This window comes from Nematolebias whitei, chromosome 19, assembly GCF_014905685.2.
Source record: "Nematolebias whitei isolate Nwh7 chromosome 19, NemWhi1, whole genome shotgun sequence".
Lineage (NCBI taxonomy): Eukaryota > Metazoa > Chordata > Actinopteri > Cyprinodontiformes > Rivulidae > Nematolebias > Nematolebias whitei.
The window spans coordinates 4,783,399-4,798,579 of record NC_056516.1 but is presented as its reverse complement, the minus strand read 5'-3'; the positions used below and the strand labels follow the sequence as shown (position 1 = coordinate 4,798,579).

Genomic DNA, 15,181 nt, shown 5'->3' with positions numbered 1-15,181 from the left:
GTCTCCAGTTTCTCCTATTGTTGCCAACCTGTACATGGAGGAGGTAGAAAAGAGAGCCTTGACGTCCTTTTCAGGGACACCACCAAGTCATTGGTTCAGGTATGTTGACGACACCTGGGTTAAAATTAAATCTCAGGAAGTCCAACATTTTACTGACCACATCAACTCTGTGGATAAATACATCAAGTTCACACGAGAAGATGAAAAAAATGGCAAGTTGGCTTTCTTGGACTGTGAGGTCTCAGTCTCTGATAGAGGACATTTGCAAACTGAGGTGTACCGCAAACCCACCCACACAGACCAGTATTTGCAGTTTGACTCCCATAACCCTTTGGAGCACAAGTTAGGAGTCATCAGGACTCTGTATCACAGAGCAGACAGCGTCCCCACTAGCTCAGGAGCCAGGCAGAAGGAGAAATCCCACACAAGACAGGCTCTAGAGCAATGTGGATATCCTAACTGGGCCTTCCTAAAAGCAGAGAAGAAACCCAAACAGGACTCCAGTCAGCCAACAGGTGAAAAGGAGGAACCCAGACCCAGACCAGTGGTTATTCCATATGTTTAGGGAGTATCAGAGAAACTGAGACGTTTATTTTCTAAACATAACGTCCCAGTGGCTTTTAAACCCCAAAATACATTACGGCAAAGACCGGTTCATCCCAAAGATCCAGTCCCCCGGCACAAACAGAGTAATGTTGTGTATGCTGTTCAGTGTCAGGAGGGCTGTGATCAGTCTTACATCGGGGAAACAAAACAGCCACTGGCCAAAAGGATGGCCCAGCACAGAAGATCATCATCAGGCCAGGACTCTGCGGTCTACACTCATCTCCAGGCCAGCGGTCACTCTTTCAGGGATGAAGATGTGCACATCCTGGACAGAGAGGAACGATGGTTTGAGAGAGGAGTAAAGGAGGCCATCTTTGTGAAAAGAAACCGTCCATCATTAAACAGGGGTGGAGGCCTACGTGTTCAATTGTCCCCCTCTTACAATGATGTGATTGCTAGTATCACTCAGCCCTCTGTGAATAGTAAACAGCCATCAGTGTGCTAATGATCCATTTTTAGGCTGATGGTCCTTCTTGAGCATGTGATCAGCTGGTTTTGGTTGTCAGCAGCAAAACTGGTTGATCCACTCTGAGAAGGTGCTATTTAAGAGACTGAGCTGAAAACAGCACCTCAGACTGAAGAAGTCTCTCGGACGAGAGACGAAACGTTTCTACATTTTTTGTTGTTTTGCATTGTTTTTTTTTTTTTTTTGAATGTCCAGAGGACCAGATTTAACTTTTTTAGATCTAGTCATTGAACCTCTTTTGAATAGACTGAGGAGTAGACTAGAGGGATTCTTTTTAACAAATTCAACTTTAGTTTCTCCCATTGTGGTGTCAGCATACGCTGATGATATAAATATATTTGTCCAAGGTCAGGGAGACATACAGGAGCTAAGAAAGTGTCTTACTATAAATGAAAAGGCCTCTTCAGCCAAGGTAAACTGGGGGAAAAGTAATGGATGCCTGGTAGGAAAATAGGAAGTGAGAGGGATTCCCGACCTTCCTGGCAGTCTGAGCTGGGAGAGAGTAGGTATGAAAATACTTGGGCTTTATTTGGGGACTGAGGATTACCAAAAACAGAACTGGGAGGGAGTGCTGGAGAAGGTGGAAGCCAAGTTGTCTAAATGGAAATGGTTGCTACCCCAGCTGTCCTATAGGGGAAGAGTTCTGATAGCGAATAATCTGGTCGCCTCGACTTTATGGCACAGACTTGCTGTACTGGTTCCACCTCCAAATCTTCTGGAAAAGATACAAAGGCTCCTAGTGATGTTTTTCTGGTCTGGTCATCACTGGCTGAGAGCACCAATTTTGTACCTTCCAGTGGTGGAGGGGGGACAAGGACTTGTGGATACTACCTCCAGAATGGCAACCTTCAGACTACAAACAACACAGAGACTCTTGTATGGCTGCAGTTACCGTTGGTTAGGCCTAGCCCAACTGCTACTGAGGAAGGTGGGCCAACTTGGACTGGATAAACAGCTATTCTTAATGGAGTCCTCTAAAATGGATCTAACAGGACTTGCACCATTCTATTCTTCAGTACTCAATGCCTGGCAGACACTGAAGGTCACTTGCAACCCTGACCCTAGACCAGGAATGTGGCTTTTTGAGGAACCTTTGTTCTATAATAAAGCCATTAGTGGGTCCACACTTTCTTCAAGCACCATCAGGACCAAGTTTGTTGAAGCCGGCATTATTAAACTTGGTCATCTGGTGAAGACCCCTGTGGACTGGCTTGGGAACATGACAAGCATTCAGTCTTCTAGAGTACTGAGAAAGATCATAGAAGAAGTTAAGCTATGCCTGCCTGCGCCACTGAGAGCTTTTATTGGAGACCATGCTCATGCTGACCAATGGAATAATGACACAGAGTATGTTTTTCCTTCTTTGACAGTAAGTCCTGCTTTTGAAGAGCTGCAGGAAGAGAGGGGACAGCTGTTATCTATGGAAACGCCAAAGATGGGTGTTTTTAAGTTGTGTGGAAAAAAGCAGCTCTACCTCAGTTGTGTGAAGATGCTGAACCTGCGCTCTTTGGCTGTAACTAGGGAGTCGAGGTGGACTCAGGTTTTTGCTTCAGACTGCACCCCTAAGGGCAGGTGGAGGGTCCTGTATAAGCCCCCAGTTGAAAAACGGGTGGCTGACCTTCAATGGAGGATAATACATGGACTCATAGCTACGAACAGACACAGAGCTCACTTGGACTCCAGCACTGGGGAGGGGTGCCCTTTTTGCGCCCAGACTGAGACTTTAGAACATCTTGTCCTGTCATGTCAAAGGTTAGTGGGTCTCTTTGGACTCTTAGAGGAGTGGGTGGTAGCTCTTGGGGAAGAGTTTTCTTTTGTAGATGAACATATGCATGAGATATATTCATAAATTAAACGGATTCTTTCATTTTTCTGGACTGTATATAATGTGCATTGAATTTATAAATGTAACGTGAGACGTTAATTATCTTTGACCCATCAAAATGAATGCGGTCATTTATTTACAGAATCAAAGTTTAACACATCACACATTTACATTAATTGGCAAAATATGGAAAATAACAACATGGCTAATTTTAGCAAGCTGTACAATTTTGATTAACCACACGGCTGTGGTTGAGAACTTTACACAGACATTTCTAAAAATATCTGTAATGATTTTTAGCAGATAGAAGAATTTTAAAGATGGAAAGATGAAGTTTATCTTGAGAGAGATGTGTGAGGGAATTTGTCTGTTTTAACCCGAACAGCGCGCTCCTTTGGATCAGCTTATCCCAACGGTACACTTTTGGTTGAAGATCGACTTTTACCTTTCTGAAGATATCTCAGTTCCGGCGTAAAGTTCCACTTCGAGCCACTTTTCAGCGTCTCCGTAAGAACAGCTAACCCTCTGGAGTCGTGAGGTCATCCAAAACAGAAGTTTCATAATTCCCAGATCTTCTCTGGATTCAGTTTGATTTCTTTTCTCTCATCAGCATCCTGAATTCCAGCCTTCATGAACTCTGGAGCTGCTGCAACTGCAAACTCTCCACCCGACTCCAACTGGAGGTGGAACCTCTTGCAGAACTCTCCATCAGATTTACTGCTTCAAAGCTAGGTTGAACTAGGAAGTGCCAACATTTAAAGAAAGCTCACTTCCGGTTCATTTGAGAACTTTCTGATTGGTCGATTGACCAAAACAGAGGTGTGTTTTGTGATGTAAGGTGTTATGAAAAGTCAAGGAAAAAGATTAAGATTGTTTAAGAACAGACAAAAGATTGTTATGAAGAATTCAGACTTCGTGGAGTCACTTCTCCAGTATCTTGCTGTAAAAGTTAAACATGACATTTCTTTTTTCAGTAAACTTGCAGTTGACCGAAACTTGAACTTTGACCAACTTCCATCACCTCGCTCATTGAAGACAGAAAATCAGACAATGCATCATTAACCTGATTTCTTCTTTGAATGAGGATTAAGAATCATTATTACTGTTTCACAGTTAATAAAAAATGAGTAGTTCACTTCAACATGTAAACATTGTTTGAACTAACACAATTTGATTATCAAACATTTGTAAAATAGTAATGATAATCGAAAGTAGTCTTCTTTTACTTGATCAATTCAAGAAAGAAAGTCTCAGGATGGGTCAACCTGTATTTCTGGATGCAAATCAATGAAATGACAAGTTCTGTCCCATATGGTCCTTAGGTCAAAGTTTTGACATCAGGCCTAGTTCACTACACTTTACCTCTCTTTATCTTTGGTCCAAAATACACTGTACGCAAGAAAAAGATCCTGACCTTAATAAATTTTCTGTTCGGGGTTGCAAAACTTGCTATATGGTTGACCAGAAAGAACCAGATGGCAGGCCGGGGCTGGACTGATGTGGTTGAGAGCTTTAAAGGGTTACTTGCAGCCCGTTTAAAAGTAGAGCATGCTTTTTACACCCTCACCAGCAACCTTAACTCGTTTAAAGACTTCTGGGGCATTAAACAGGTTTTACGTTCATTGAGGAAGGATGTTTTTTTAATTCTTACCTTTTAAGAATAATAATACTTAATGCTGGTAATCTGTAATATAATATTGGGTTTTATGTAAAGTATTTTAACTGTACACACAAAAAAATAAGTGTTTTTTTAATGAATTAATGCCCATTTTTTCTTTTCTTTTCTGTTAATGATGTTTGTCATGGTTGGACCTTTTTTGTTGTTGTTGTCCCCCAAATGATGTAAATAAAAGTTTAGTCAAGTCAAGTCAAGTCTCTCTCTCTCGCTCTCTCGCTCTTTCGCTCTCTTGCTCTCTTGCTCTCTTGCTCTCTCGTTTTTTGGAGTTGTACAGAGCCACAGACAGATCACACATACAAATGTACTACACAAATGTCCAGACTCAGTTTCAACACTGACATACTAAAAACAAATAACACAAACAAATAGAATTTCACCATTGGGGAGACAGCAGTCCACCAAGATCCGAGGAGGCATCAAATGAAGCCCCCATAACTCCCCTGACGACGGCCTGGGCGCCATGGTGACCACCAATCTCAGGCTGCCTCAGCACAGCGCTACCTGTAACAGCAGAGCAACAAGCTGGTTACTTCTGATCTTTCATACGATTTCAGATGTTCCCCCAGATAAACACCTTCTACTGAACCTTGGATGTAGAACATATCAACAAATCTAGAAACTGATGCAACAACAAGAGGCTTTATTACAACAAACGGACAGACGATGATGGCCTTCGCCCCCACTGATTAAACTTCGGTCACCTCATTCATTAACGTTTAAGCAACATAAAATCTAATGAGCACAGGTTCCCCAAGTGATTGGTGTGGTTAGTTTATGTATATGCATGGTAGTGGCCATCTTGGATTTTGACTTGGCTACCCAATTCTATGGGGTTTGAGAAAGAAGGTTCAACAAACTCTGAGTTTCTCCAAAAACTTTGACTTTACTTACCCCGAGCGGTGAAACTCTGAGTGTTCTGTTTCAGGAAGACTGATTTGAATGTGAAAGTCCATTAAATATGAACAGATCATGTAGACCAGCTGCTTCAGGTGCGAGGAGAAAACCTGAACGTTTACGTCACAGAGTCTGTTACCACGGTGACACAGTTAGAGTTTCTGTTACCTCAGGGGCAACTAGCTGACGTTTAAAGTGCCTCTATGGAGCACGCTGTGAGAAAACATTTCTGTCTCTGATCAGTTTGTTCCACCGTGTTGACTGAGAAGCAGCAGACGTCTCCGCTTCGACGCCTGATTTCTGCTTTAACAAACGATCAGGATGAGAAGTTGCCGGATGATGACAGCAGCTGCTGTCAGCTGTTTGTACATTTACTATCATGTTTCCAGGGGTGGTGTTTGTGTGTTTATTTGTTTATTTGGCTTTTATTCAGGCTTCTCTTGTCACCTGTCGTCAACTTCTTCAAGCGTCCACGTGTGTCAGAACGTTCTGTTGTCTCAACGTCTGAACACTGAAGCCGTAAAACAAAGAAATAGGACACACACACACACACACACAATGCTGCCTTTGTTTCTGTGTGTGTGAGGAAGTTGGTTTCCTTCCTCCTCTCTCTTCCTGTTGACCAGCTGATTTAAAGGAGCACTTTGACAGTTTCCACACTGAAACATTACAATTTAAAGGCTCGGCCGTTTTTGGAGGAATGCATATCGCCCGCCACCAGTTGAGCCAGAGTTCTGAGATTGTAGATAGAAGCTGTGATGAGCCTGATTAACTTAAATTATCTTTAAAGAGTCAAAAGAAATGTCACGTGATCATAAATTTGTCTGCATTTTTTTTGACGGATTGATTGATTGATTGATTGACAGGTCTGTGATGATGTAAACTGTGTTTGTTTACAGGTTAACAGCCAGCTGGACCACTAACAGCAGCATTTTTCAGGAAATAAAAATCTCCTCCTTTTCTCCACTCTGACCTCAGACTCTGAGAACGGTTACCATGACAACAGCAGCGCGAGCATCACTGAGGATCAAACAAGAAACAGACGGTCTTTGTTCTGTCACTGTGTGCGTGTGTGAGGTTCACCTAAGCTCATGTCCTCCGGTCCGGCGGCGCGTGCTCCCGCTCATAACGTGTTCGCGTGTCCGTGTGTTTGTCCTCCGTCTTTGTCTCTTGTCACAGCAGCTGGATCCATGAGGCTGCGTGTGCACACAAAGAGACGAGCTGACACCTGTCACTCTGTCTGTCTGAAGCTCTGATGACCTGTCTGTCTGTCTGCCTGTCTCTGTCTTTGTCTGTCTGAGCGGCAGAACAATGTCAATGTGAGAGAGGAGGAGGATGGATGAAGCGGTGTCGGCTCATCCTGTCCTCTTCCGGTCTTAAAGGGCCAGCAGCCTCACACAGATATGAGAAGACAGAGCGCTCACTCTGTAACAAATTCACTGGACCGAACTATCTGATGCTTTACTTTCTAACAAGCAAGGAACTTTACATATACTGTACAGCACCACTATTAAAAGACTTGAAAACAAAAAGGCAATGAAAACCAACTCAGTTCTAGAAAAACTTAACGTGAATTTATCTGTATAACATGTAAATATATTGTGTTGTATCTTTAGATTTTTTTTTACCCTTTGTACCATTTTATAACCAAATTGTTCTTTCTATACTTGTGTACCTGCTATTATACCCCTGGGAGTCAGTTGTTTGTAAAATTGATAAAGTTTTGTAAAAAAAAAAAAAAAAAAATAAAACTTTAATTCTGAAACTCAGCGAACATCTGTATCTTGTCAGGACCTATGAAAAAGTCTCTTGGAGCCCTGGTCCAAACTCAACAGGAAGGCGGCCATTTTGGGTCAAAGGGTAATTTTTGGGCGTTTCTAATGGCAAATTTTAACAAACTCCTCCTAGGGATTTTGATTGATTGCCTTCAAACTTGGTTGATATGCCCTTAAGACATTGGAGAGTAAAAGTTATCAAAAGCTTTTGGTTTTGTTATGTTAAAGGGAGGTGGCCAGGCCTTAAAGTGGCGCTTCACGCCATACATTTACAAACACTATAACTTTCACATTGAAAGACCGAAATGCAACAATCTTGGCATGACTCATCCCTGTTGGAAACCCGACGATCCACTGTGGTCATATTTTGACATCATGAAAGCCCCACCCCCTCAGAACAGGAAGTCTGTTTTTTTACTTGGAATGCTTTGACACCCTTGACTTAATCAGGATGATCCTGTCTTACAATATAGATAAGATGGTCCGACTTGATTTAAGGTGCAAACCGTTTTTGCTGGAGGATGTGGGTGTGGCAGCATGGCAAATTAAGAAGTGACACCGTTGCAATACGTTTGACTCTAAATTGCACAGATTTCAACCGAGGTGCACCAAAATCACTATGATCGATCATTATCCAACCCTCGAACAGGTATCCATGCTAATTGGCCAGTATCCTCCATAGCACCACCTACATTATTCTTACAGTTATAGCTGTGATACGTCATCCAATCTGCACCATATTTATTGTGTGTCATCAGTGAGCACTTATACACACATTGGTATTGTTGTTTTACATTTGACTCAAGTGCACCCCCTACATTATTCAAACCGTTATATTTCAGTGATACATCGTCTGATCTGGACCAGATTTTTGGTGCATTATTATATCCCTTTTCCACTGTTACGGTGCGGATCAGGTCAGTTCGGGTCGGTTCAGATTGGCTCGTGTCTCGTTGCGTTTCCATTTACACTTCTGGACCGGCTCTGTAGGCGGGGACTAGAATCCAACTCGTCTTACCACCTGGTGGCGGTAGTGCTCCCTTAAGCTACTTACCAGAGCCCTATAAAGAGAGAGTTGCGACACTTCCATAGACTCCCATAGAAAGAATGGAATGCGGAAGTCACGTGGGTCATGAAGCGGCAAATAGTTCCAAACAGCAGCGGTTCAGCACTGAACATAGTTCATTCTCCGTGTTTTCTCCGGTAAGTTGATGAAAATACGACACTTTTTTGCCATTGTGAAGCGTTATCTGACTGTTCTGTACCACAATTTATCAACATTAATACTTCATGTCGCCAGTTTTAGTTAATGAAACGTTAAATTGCTAGTTGTGTTTTAACTGCAGCTGCTCTGCAACATGACGGTTTAAACGGGTCTATTTCTAATTCAGCGTTTTAAAATATCTATTACTGCTTAAATTTTGAAAGGTGGTCTTTTTTAAATTTATGGTAATTCCAGTTACTGAACTCAACTAGAAAATATTTGGCCTTTTTGTTCTGAGCGATTCGTTCAACCTTTATTTCTACAGGTAAATCCCATTGAGCCTCGAGGACTCATTTACAAGAGAGACCTGATTTAACAAAGAACGATGACAACATGACAACAAGATTGACGTAATTTCGTTAAAGTTATAGATCACTTGTCAAAGACTGCAGCATAAATTGTGACATTATCATTAAAGAAAAACATGATCATGGAGATGAGTCAATGTTTTCTAGGTAAACCACAGGAGAATGACTTGAGTGAACTGAATGTTGCATTCAAAGTATCACAAAGGTACAAGATCTCATTTTCTGTCTTCCAAATCAATAACAGCTGAATCAAGATATTTGAATAAGATTACTTTAACACCATAACCTTCACAAAGTTGGTATTTGCTGCAGGACTGTTCATTTACATTAGTTTTATATTATTAGTTTAGCGTATGGTAATCATGGGTCAAGTTTAGATGAGACTCTTTCAAGACAGAGCAAGAAATAAGAATTATTACAAGAATATATCAGCATCAATAAACTGTAGAACAGTAACAAAAAAACTTATTAAACTATCATGCTTTAAATGCTTTAAACTTTAAATGCTTTTTATTAATTCTCCAGTTATTATTATTAGTGTATTGTGTGTGTATATATATATTTTTTTCTCTCTTTAATTTTACTCATTGATTGTTGTTGTTGTTAAGCACTTTGATAACAGGTTCTGTTTTAAATGTGCTCTATAAATAAAGTTGACTTGACTATAACATGTACATTGAGATGGAGCTGGAAGTTATTCTTCATGCCAGTTGTCTTCATCTGATCTTTTGTAAAAATATGTCAGAATTTATTTTCCATTAACATTTTTCTTTGCAGGACTGAGTTAATTTTCTTGTTTGAGTTTCTTCTGTCCTGCTTATGTATTTTTTTGTGTTCTAATTGTTCCCTCAGGTTGTTCATCTCTGTTCCCTGACTGCCTGTTGATTCATCCTCCTGGTCCTGTTGATCCTGGATCATCAGATCCTGACATGTCCCCGTCCTCTGAGGACACATTTTCATCTTTCCCTCATCTCACTCGCCTCATTTCTGTTTCTTCCTCAGTTTCTGAAATTACAACGTCACTGTTGGAATGAAGATTATTCTTCAATAAAAAATATGACATGAATTATTTAACACTGTTCGTACCAAAGTTTAATTTAGAACAACATGTGTGATCACTGGTCAGATCACTGGTCAATGGATCAACATGCAGTGGAAGTTCTGCTGTTCTTCTCATTTGGTTCTGGTCCATGAACAACTGGTTGAACCTCCTTCAGTCTCACACGTCCTCACTGTGTCTCTGTGAACTGTTCTCTTTCTAAATGTGCCTGTAGAGTGACAGTAGTTTATTTTCTTGCACATTTCTTTGACAGTTAAACATTTTGAGCCCTGATTGAAAATGTTTGTGCAGATTAAATTTACAGCTCTCAGTTTGTGTTGTTGTGATGATGAAGATGATGGTGCTCCTGCTGACTTCAGATGATGTATTAATAAACAGTATAAATGGCAGTAAAAGTACTTTATTAAAGCTTGCTTTACATTTTACATATTTTATAATAAATTGTTCTGGAAATTTATTTTTGAACAATTAACACTTATTTTGTCATCTGTTATGATTATACAGTTTCATTTAAATTAACATTTTAATCAATGAATTACAGTTTTACAATAGTTGTCAGGCTACAATCAACTCAGTTATCAGGTACTTGGTTGCCATAAAAAAAAAACGACAAATACAACAATTATATTCAGGTCTCTCTTGTAAATGAGTCCTCGTGGCTCAATGGAACTAACCTGTTTAAATAAAGGTTGAATTAATATCTTCTATAGAAATCAAGAATTCATCCAGATGATCTGAGGTAAGCTGGAGCAGATCTGAACTGCTGCATGGAGGACAAGGTGGAGCATTCTCATGCAGAGAACATCAGAAACAGCTTTATAACAGGTGTTACTCTGATCTTTTTTAACGTGTGTAACGTTATAAAACACTGACATGACTATATTGATCATTGTATTGCATATACATTTTTTTCTAACAAATATGTGTTTGCAATCTCGTTCCCTTCTAAAATTTAATGATAAATGTATCAGCCGCTTCTAAAAACGCTTTGATAAAATGCATAGTCTGTGAAATAATCAGTAATCATTTAAGTAATCAGGTCGTTACTGCTCAGCAATTACTGAAAGACTTCAGGTAAAGTAAGAAAAGTCGATTTTTGTGTTATGTTGCGCCAGCAGCCGCTCAAACTGACTGACAGGAATGAGCTGTTTGGAACTATTGGGAGCTGCATGAACCACGTGACCACGTATCGGCGAGTTCAAAGAGTGTTGCAACTCTCTCTTTATAGGGCTCTGCTACTTACTATCTACCACTAAACATATTAGAAGAAGAACACCCTGAAGGTTTTGTCACACGATGTTGTGGAAGAGATGTCATGCTCTAATGGAGTACCTCATGAGCTGTAACTTTTAAACCTGATTCATAATCCTACCATACTGCCTTCCTGCCTGCTTTAAACCCATGTGTTTTCCATTTTAGTATAGATTTTTACAATAAAGATGTAATAAAAATATCTTCACTTTTATTATTTACAGATATGCACAAGGTTCATGTTAAAATTAGAAAACATCACACTGTGCTGTAATCTTTGAAACTGCTTTTACAATAAGATACAGACTTGAAAACAATTAGATTAAATTGTCCTTAAATTTTAAAGTTTGTCTTTCATTAAATTTAAAAACATAAATGTATTACTTATTAATATAAAAAAGTTAAGTCTGGTCCTCTGGACATTCAAAAAACAAAACAAACAAAAAAACATTTATTGTTTATTTATTATTAAATTTATTGTTAGTTTTGTTTTGTGAATGTTCAGAGGACCAGACTTAACTTTTTTAGATTTTTCTACCTGAATTATTGAGCAGCATCAGGATATTACTTATGAAATAGTCAGTTGGTCTGTGAACACCATGGGGTCCTAGAAGAGCTGAAGAGGTGGCTGTTGATGTCTGTGCCTCCCTGGTGAAGCTGCTGCCACCGCGACCCGGAAGAAGAAGATGATGGATGGATGGATGGATGGATGGATGGATGGTTGGATGGATGGATGGATGGATGGATGGATGGATGGTGAAGGAGGAGACCATCAAACACAGCAGGAGTGGTCAGTTCAGGTGAACACCTGCCTGTTTGCTTCAGATCAGCTGTTCAAATCTCTGCAGGTTCAAATAAAAGGTGCACCAGGACTTTCAGCTGAATCTCTCGGGCCACAGTTGTACGTCCGATAACTGATAACTGATAAATGATAACTGATAAATGATAACTGATAACTGATAATTGATAACTGATAATTGATAAGTGATAACTGATAAATGATAACTGATAACTGTCCTTTCTGAAGTTTTGACTGTTTTTGTCTCACTTCATCCTAGAACCAAAAAATGTATAACATAATAACAGTTGAGCAGATTCTGCTAATCTTTTCTTAGGATCCATTAAAGATCAAATGCAATTGGAAAATTTTCTCAACTTCCAGTATGAATTTAAACAAACACTATATGAAAGAAAAGCTTTGCAGAGAGTGGTGAAGGCTGCACAGAAATCTGTTGGAATCAGTCTCCCCACCATCACAGACATCTACACCTCCAGATGCAGGAAGAGGGCCACCTGCATCATGAAGGACCCCACCCACCCAGCACACACACTTTTTGCCCCACTCCCCTCAGGAAGGAGGTTAAGGAGCATTAAGTGTAGAACCACTAGACTGAGGAACAGCTTCTACCCTGAGGCTGTTAGACTCATGAATCTCTAACTAGAATAATCACTGTGAAAAACCATATCATGTTGCTGCTGATCTGTTTCATGTTGCTGCTGATCTGTTTCAATGTTGATGTGTTCATGCGTGCACATCTGCTCACAGACTCATGTTCATGTTTGTGGTGATGTTCAATGTTTTATGTTATGAGTGCTTAGTGTATATTTAGTTGATGTTTTTCTTAGTTCATATCTTAGATGTTATTACTGTTTTTCTTATACATTTTATTGTTGGATGTAACTGGGACCTTGTGTACATAATTTCGCTCCACCACATGTACCACATGAGGTGCGAATGACAATAAAGAAACTCTGACTCTGACTCTCTGATGAACTTAACATAGTAAAAATTATTTAGGAAATTTAATGTTCAAGGACACCACTTAAGAAAAAAAATTGTTTAATAGGAAAAGTAAGAAGTGAAAAATGTAGAAAAATAAAAACTACTGCGTCCAACAAATGATTGTGTATCTGTGTGTCCCTTGTCTCACGGGCTTCATCCAGAAGAAGACACAAGTGTTGTTCCTGCTGTGTCCGGTTCAGTTCTTCATGTTCATTCAGTGATGAAATAAGACTTTTCTTTACTGGACTCTTTTCTCTTTCTCTTCACTAGAAAGAAGAAAAAGTGGTTAATTCAAGCTACATACTGTTTTTGAATAAATGCATCAAACAAAGAAAGGTGCAGCTAACAGCTATAATAGATATATTAATAATAATAAACTGATCAAATAAGAAAATGAAAAATAAATTGATTTAAAAATAATGAAAATAATATAATAATAAATGGATATATGAATCAGAAAGTATTAAACAGATACAGATATTCTTTATTGTCATTCGCATCACGTGGTACATGTGGTGGATCAAAATTATGTACGCAGGGTCCCAGTTACATCCAACAATAAAATGTAAAAGAAAAACAGTAATAACATCTAAGATATGAAGTAAGAAAAAAATCAAGTAAAAATATCCTGATGCATGCTCAATAATCCAGGTAGAAAAATCTAAAAAAGTTAAATCTGGTCCTCTGGACATTCAAAAAAACAAAACAAAGCAAATCAACAAAAAAAATGTAGAAACGTTTCGTCTCTCATCCGAGAGACTTCCTCAGTCTGAGGAGCTGTATTCAGCTCAGTCTCTTAAATAGCACCTTCTCAGAGTCAAGTCAAGTCATATTTATTTATAGAGCACAATTTAAAACAGATAGACTGTTATCAAAGTGCTTAACACTAAGGGTAACACTGAGAAATAAAAAGCAGTAAGAATATACCTTAAAAAATTAAAACAACAGCATTAAAATGAAGACATGGAACAAGATATACTAAATCAACTCACACAGTATGAAACGCCAGAGAGAACAGATATGTTTTTAGCAGGGATTTGAACACAGGAAGGGAGGTGGCATGCCTAATGTTGGGGGGTAGGTTGTTCCACAGTTTGGGACCCATGACTGAAAACGCCCGATCTCCTCGGATACTGGTCTGTGTGGGTGGGTTTGCGGTACACCTCAGTTTGCAAATGTCCTCTATCAGAGACTGAGACCTCACAGTCCAAGAAAGCCTGCAGTCAACCTACTTCACATATGGGGAGCAATATTATAGGCAGAAACATGGGTGTGCTATGGAGTCTCCAGTTTCTCCTATTGTTGCCAACCTGTACATGGAGGAGGTAGAAAAGAGAGCCTTGACGTCCTTTTCAGGGACACCACCAAGTCAATGGTTCAGGTATGTTGACGACACCTGGGTTAAAATCAAATCTCAGGAAGTCCAACATTTTACTGACCACATCAACTCTGTGGATAAATACATCAAGTTCACGCGAGAAGATGTAAAAAATGGCAGGTTGGCTTTCTTGGACTGTGAGGTCTCAGTCTCTGGTAGAGGACATTTGCAAATCGAGGTGTACCGCAAACCCACCCACACAGACCAGTATTTGCAGTTTGACTCCCATCACCCTTTGGAGCACAAGTTAGGAGTCATCAGGACTCTGTATCACAGAGCAGATAGCGTCCCCACTAGCTCAGGAGCCAGGCAGAAAGAGAAATCCCACACAAGACAGGCTCTAGAGCAATGTGGATATCCTAACTGGGCCTTCCTGAAAGCAGAGAAGAAACCCAAACAGGACTCCAGTCAGCCAACAGGTGAAAAGGAGGAACCCAGACCCAGACCAGTGGTCATTCCATATGTTGAGGGAGTATCAGAGAAACTGAGACGTTTATTTTCTAAACATAACGTCCCAGTGGCTTTTAAACCCCAAAACACATTACGGCAAAGACTGGTTCATCCCAAAGATCCAGTCCCCCGGCACAAACAGAGCAATGTTGTGTATGCTGTTCAGTGTCAGGAGGGCTGTGATCAGTCTTACATCGGGGAAACTAAACAGCCACTGGCCAAAAGGATGGCCCAGCACAGAAGATCAACATCATCAGGCCAGGACTCTGCGGTCTACACTCATCTCCAGGCCAGCGGTCACTCTTTCAGGGATGAAGATGTTCACATCCTGGACAGAGAGGAACGATGGTTTGAGAGAGGAGTAAAGGAGGCCATCTTTGTGAAAAGAAACCGTCTATTGTTAAACAGGGGTGGAGGCCTCCGGGTTCAACTGTCCCCCTCTT

The 15,181-nt window shown here is 40.2% G+C and overlaps 1 protein-coding gene across 1 annotated transcript in view; it reads right to left on the bottom strand.

Moving 5' to 3' along the window:
• The window catches only part of zgc:158659 (uncharacterized protein LOC791141 homolog), a 204,155-nt gene extending 197,314 nt beyond the window's left edge, over window positions 1-6,841 (bottom strand). The window contains exons 1-2 of the mRNA XM_037693145.1: window positions 6,553-6,841; window positions 4,953-5,076 (exon numbers count right to left, since the gene is read on the bottom strand). Coding sequence (XP_037549073.1) covers window positions 4,953-5,037 — 85 coding nt within the window. The 5' untranslated portion in view covers window positions 5,038-5,076; window positions 6,553-6,841. The remainder of the gene's footprint in view (window positions 1-4,952; window positions 5,077-6,552) is intronic.
• Between the last annotated feature and the right edge of the window lie 8,340 nt (window positions 6,842-15,181).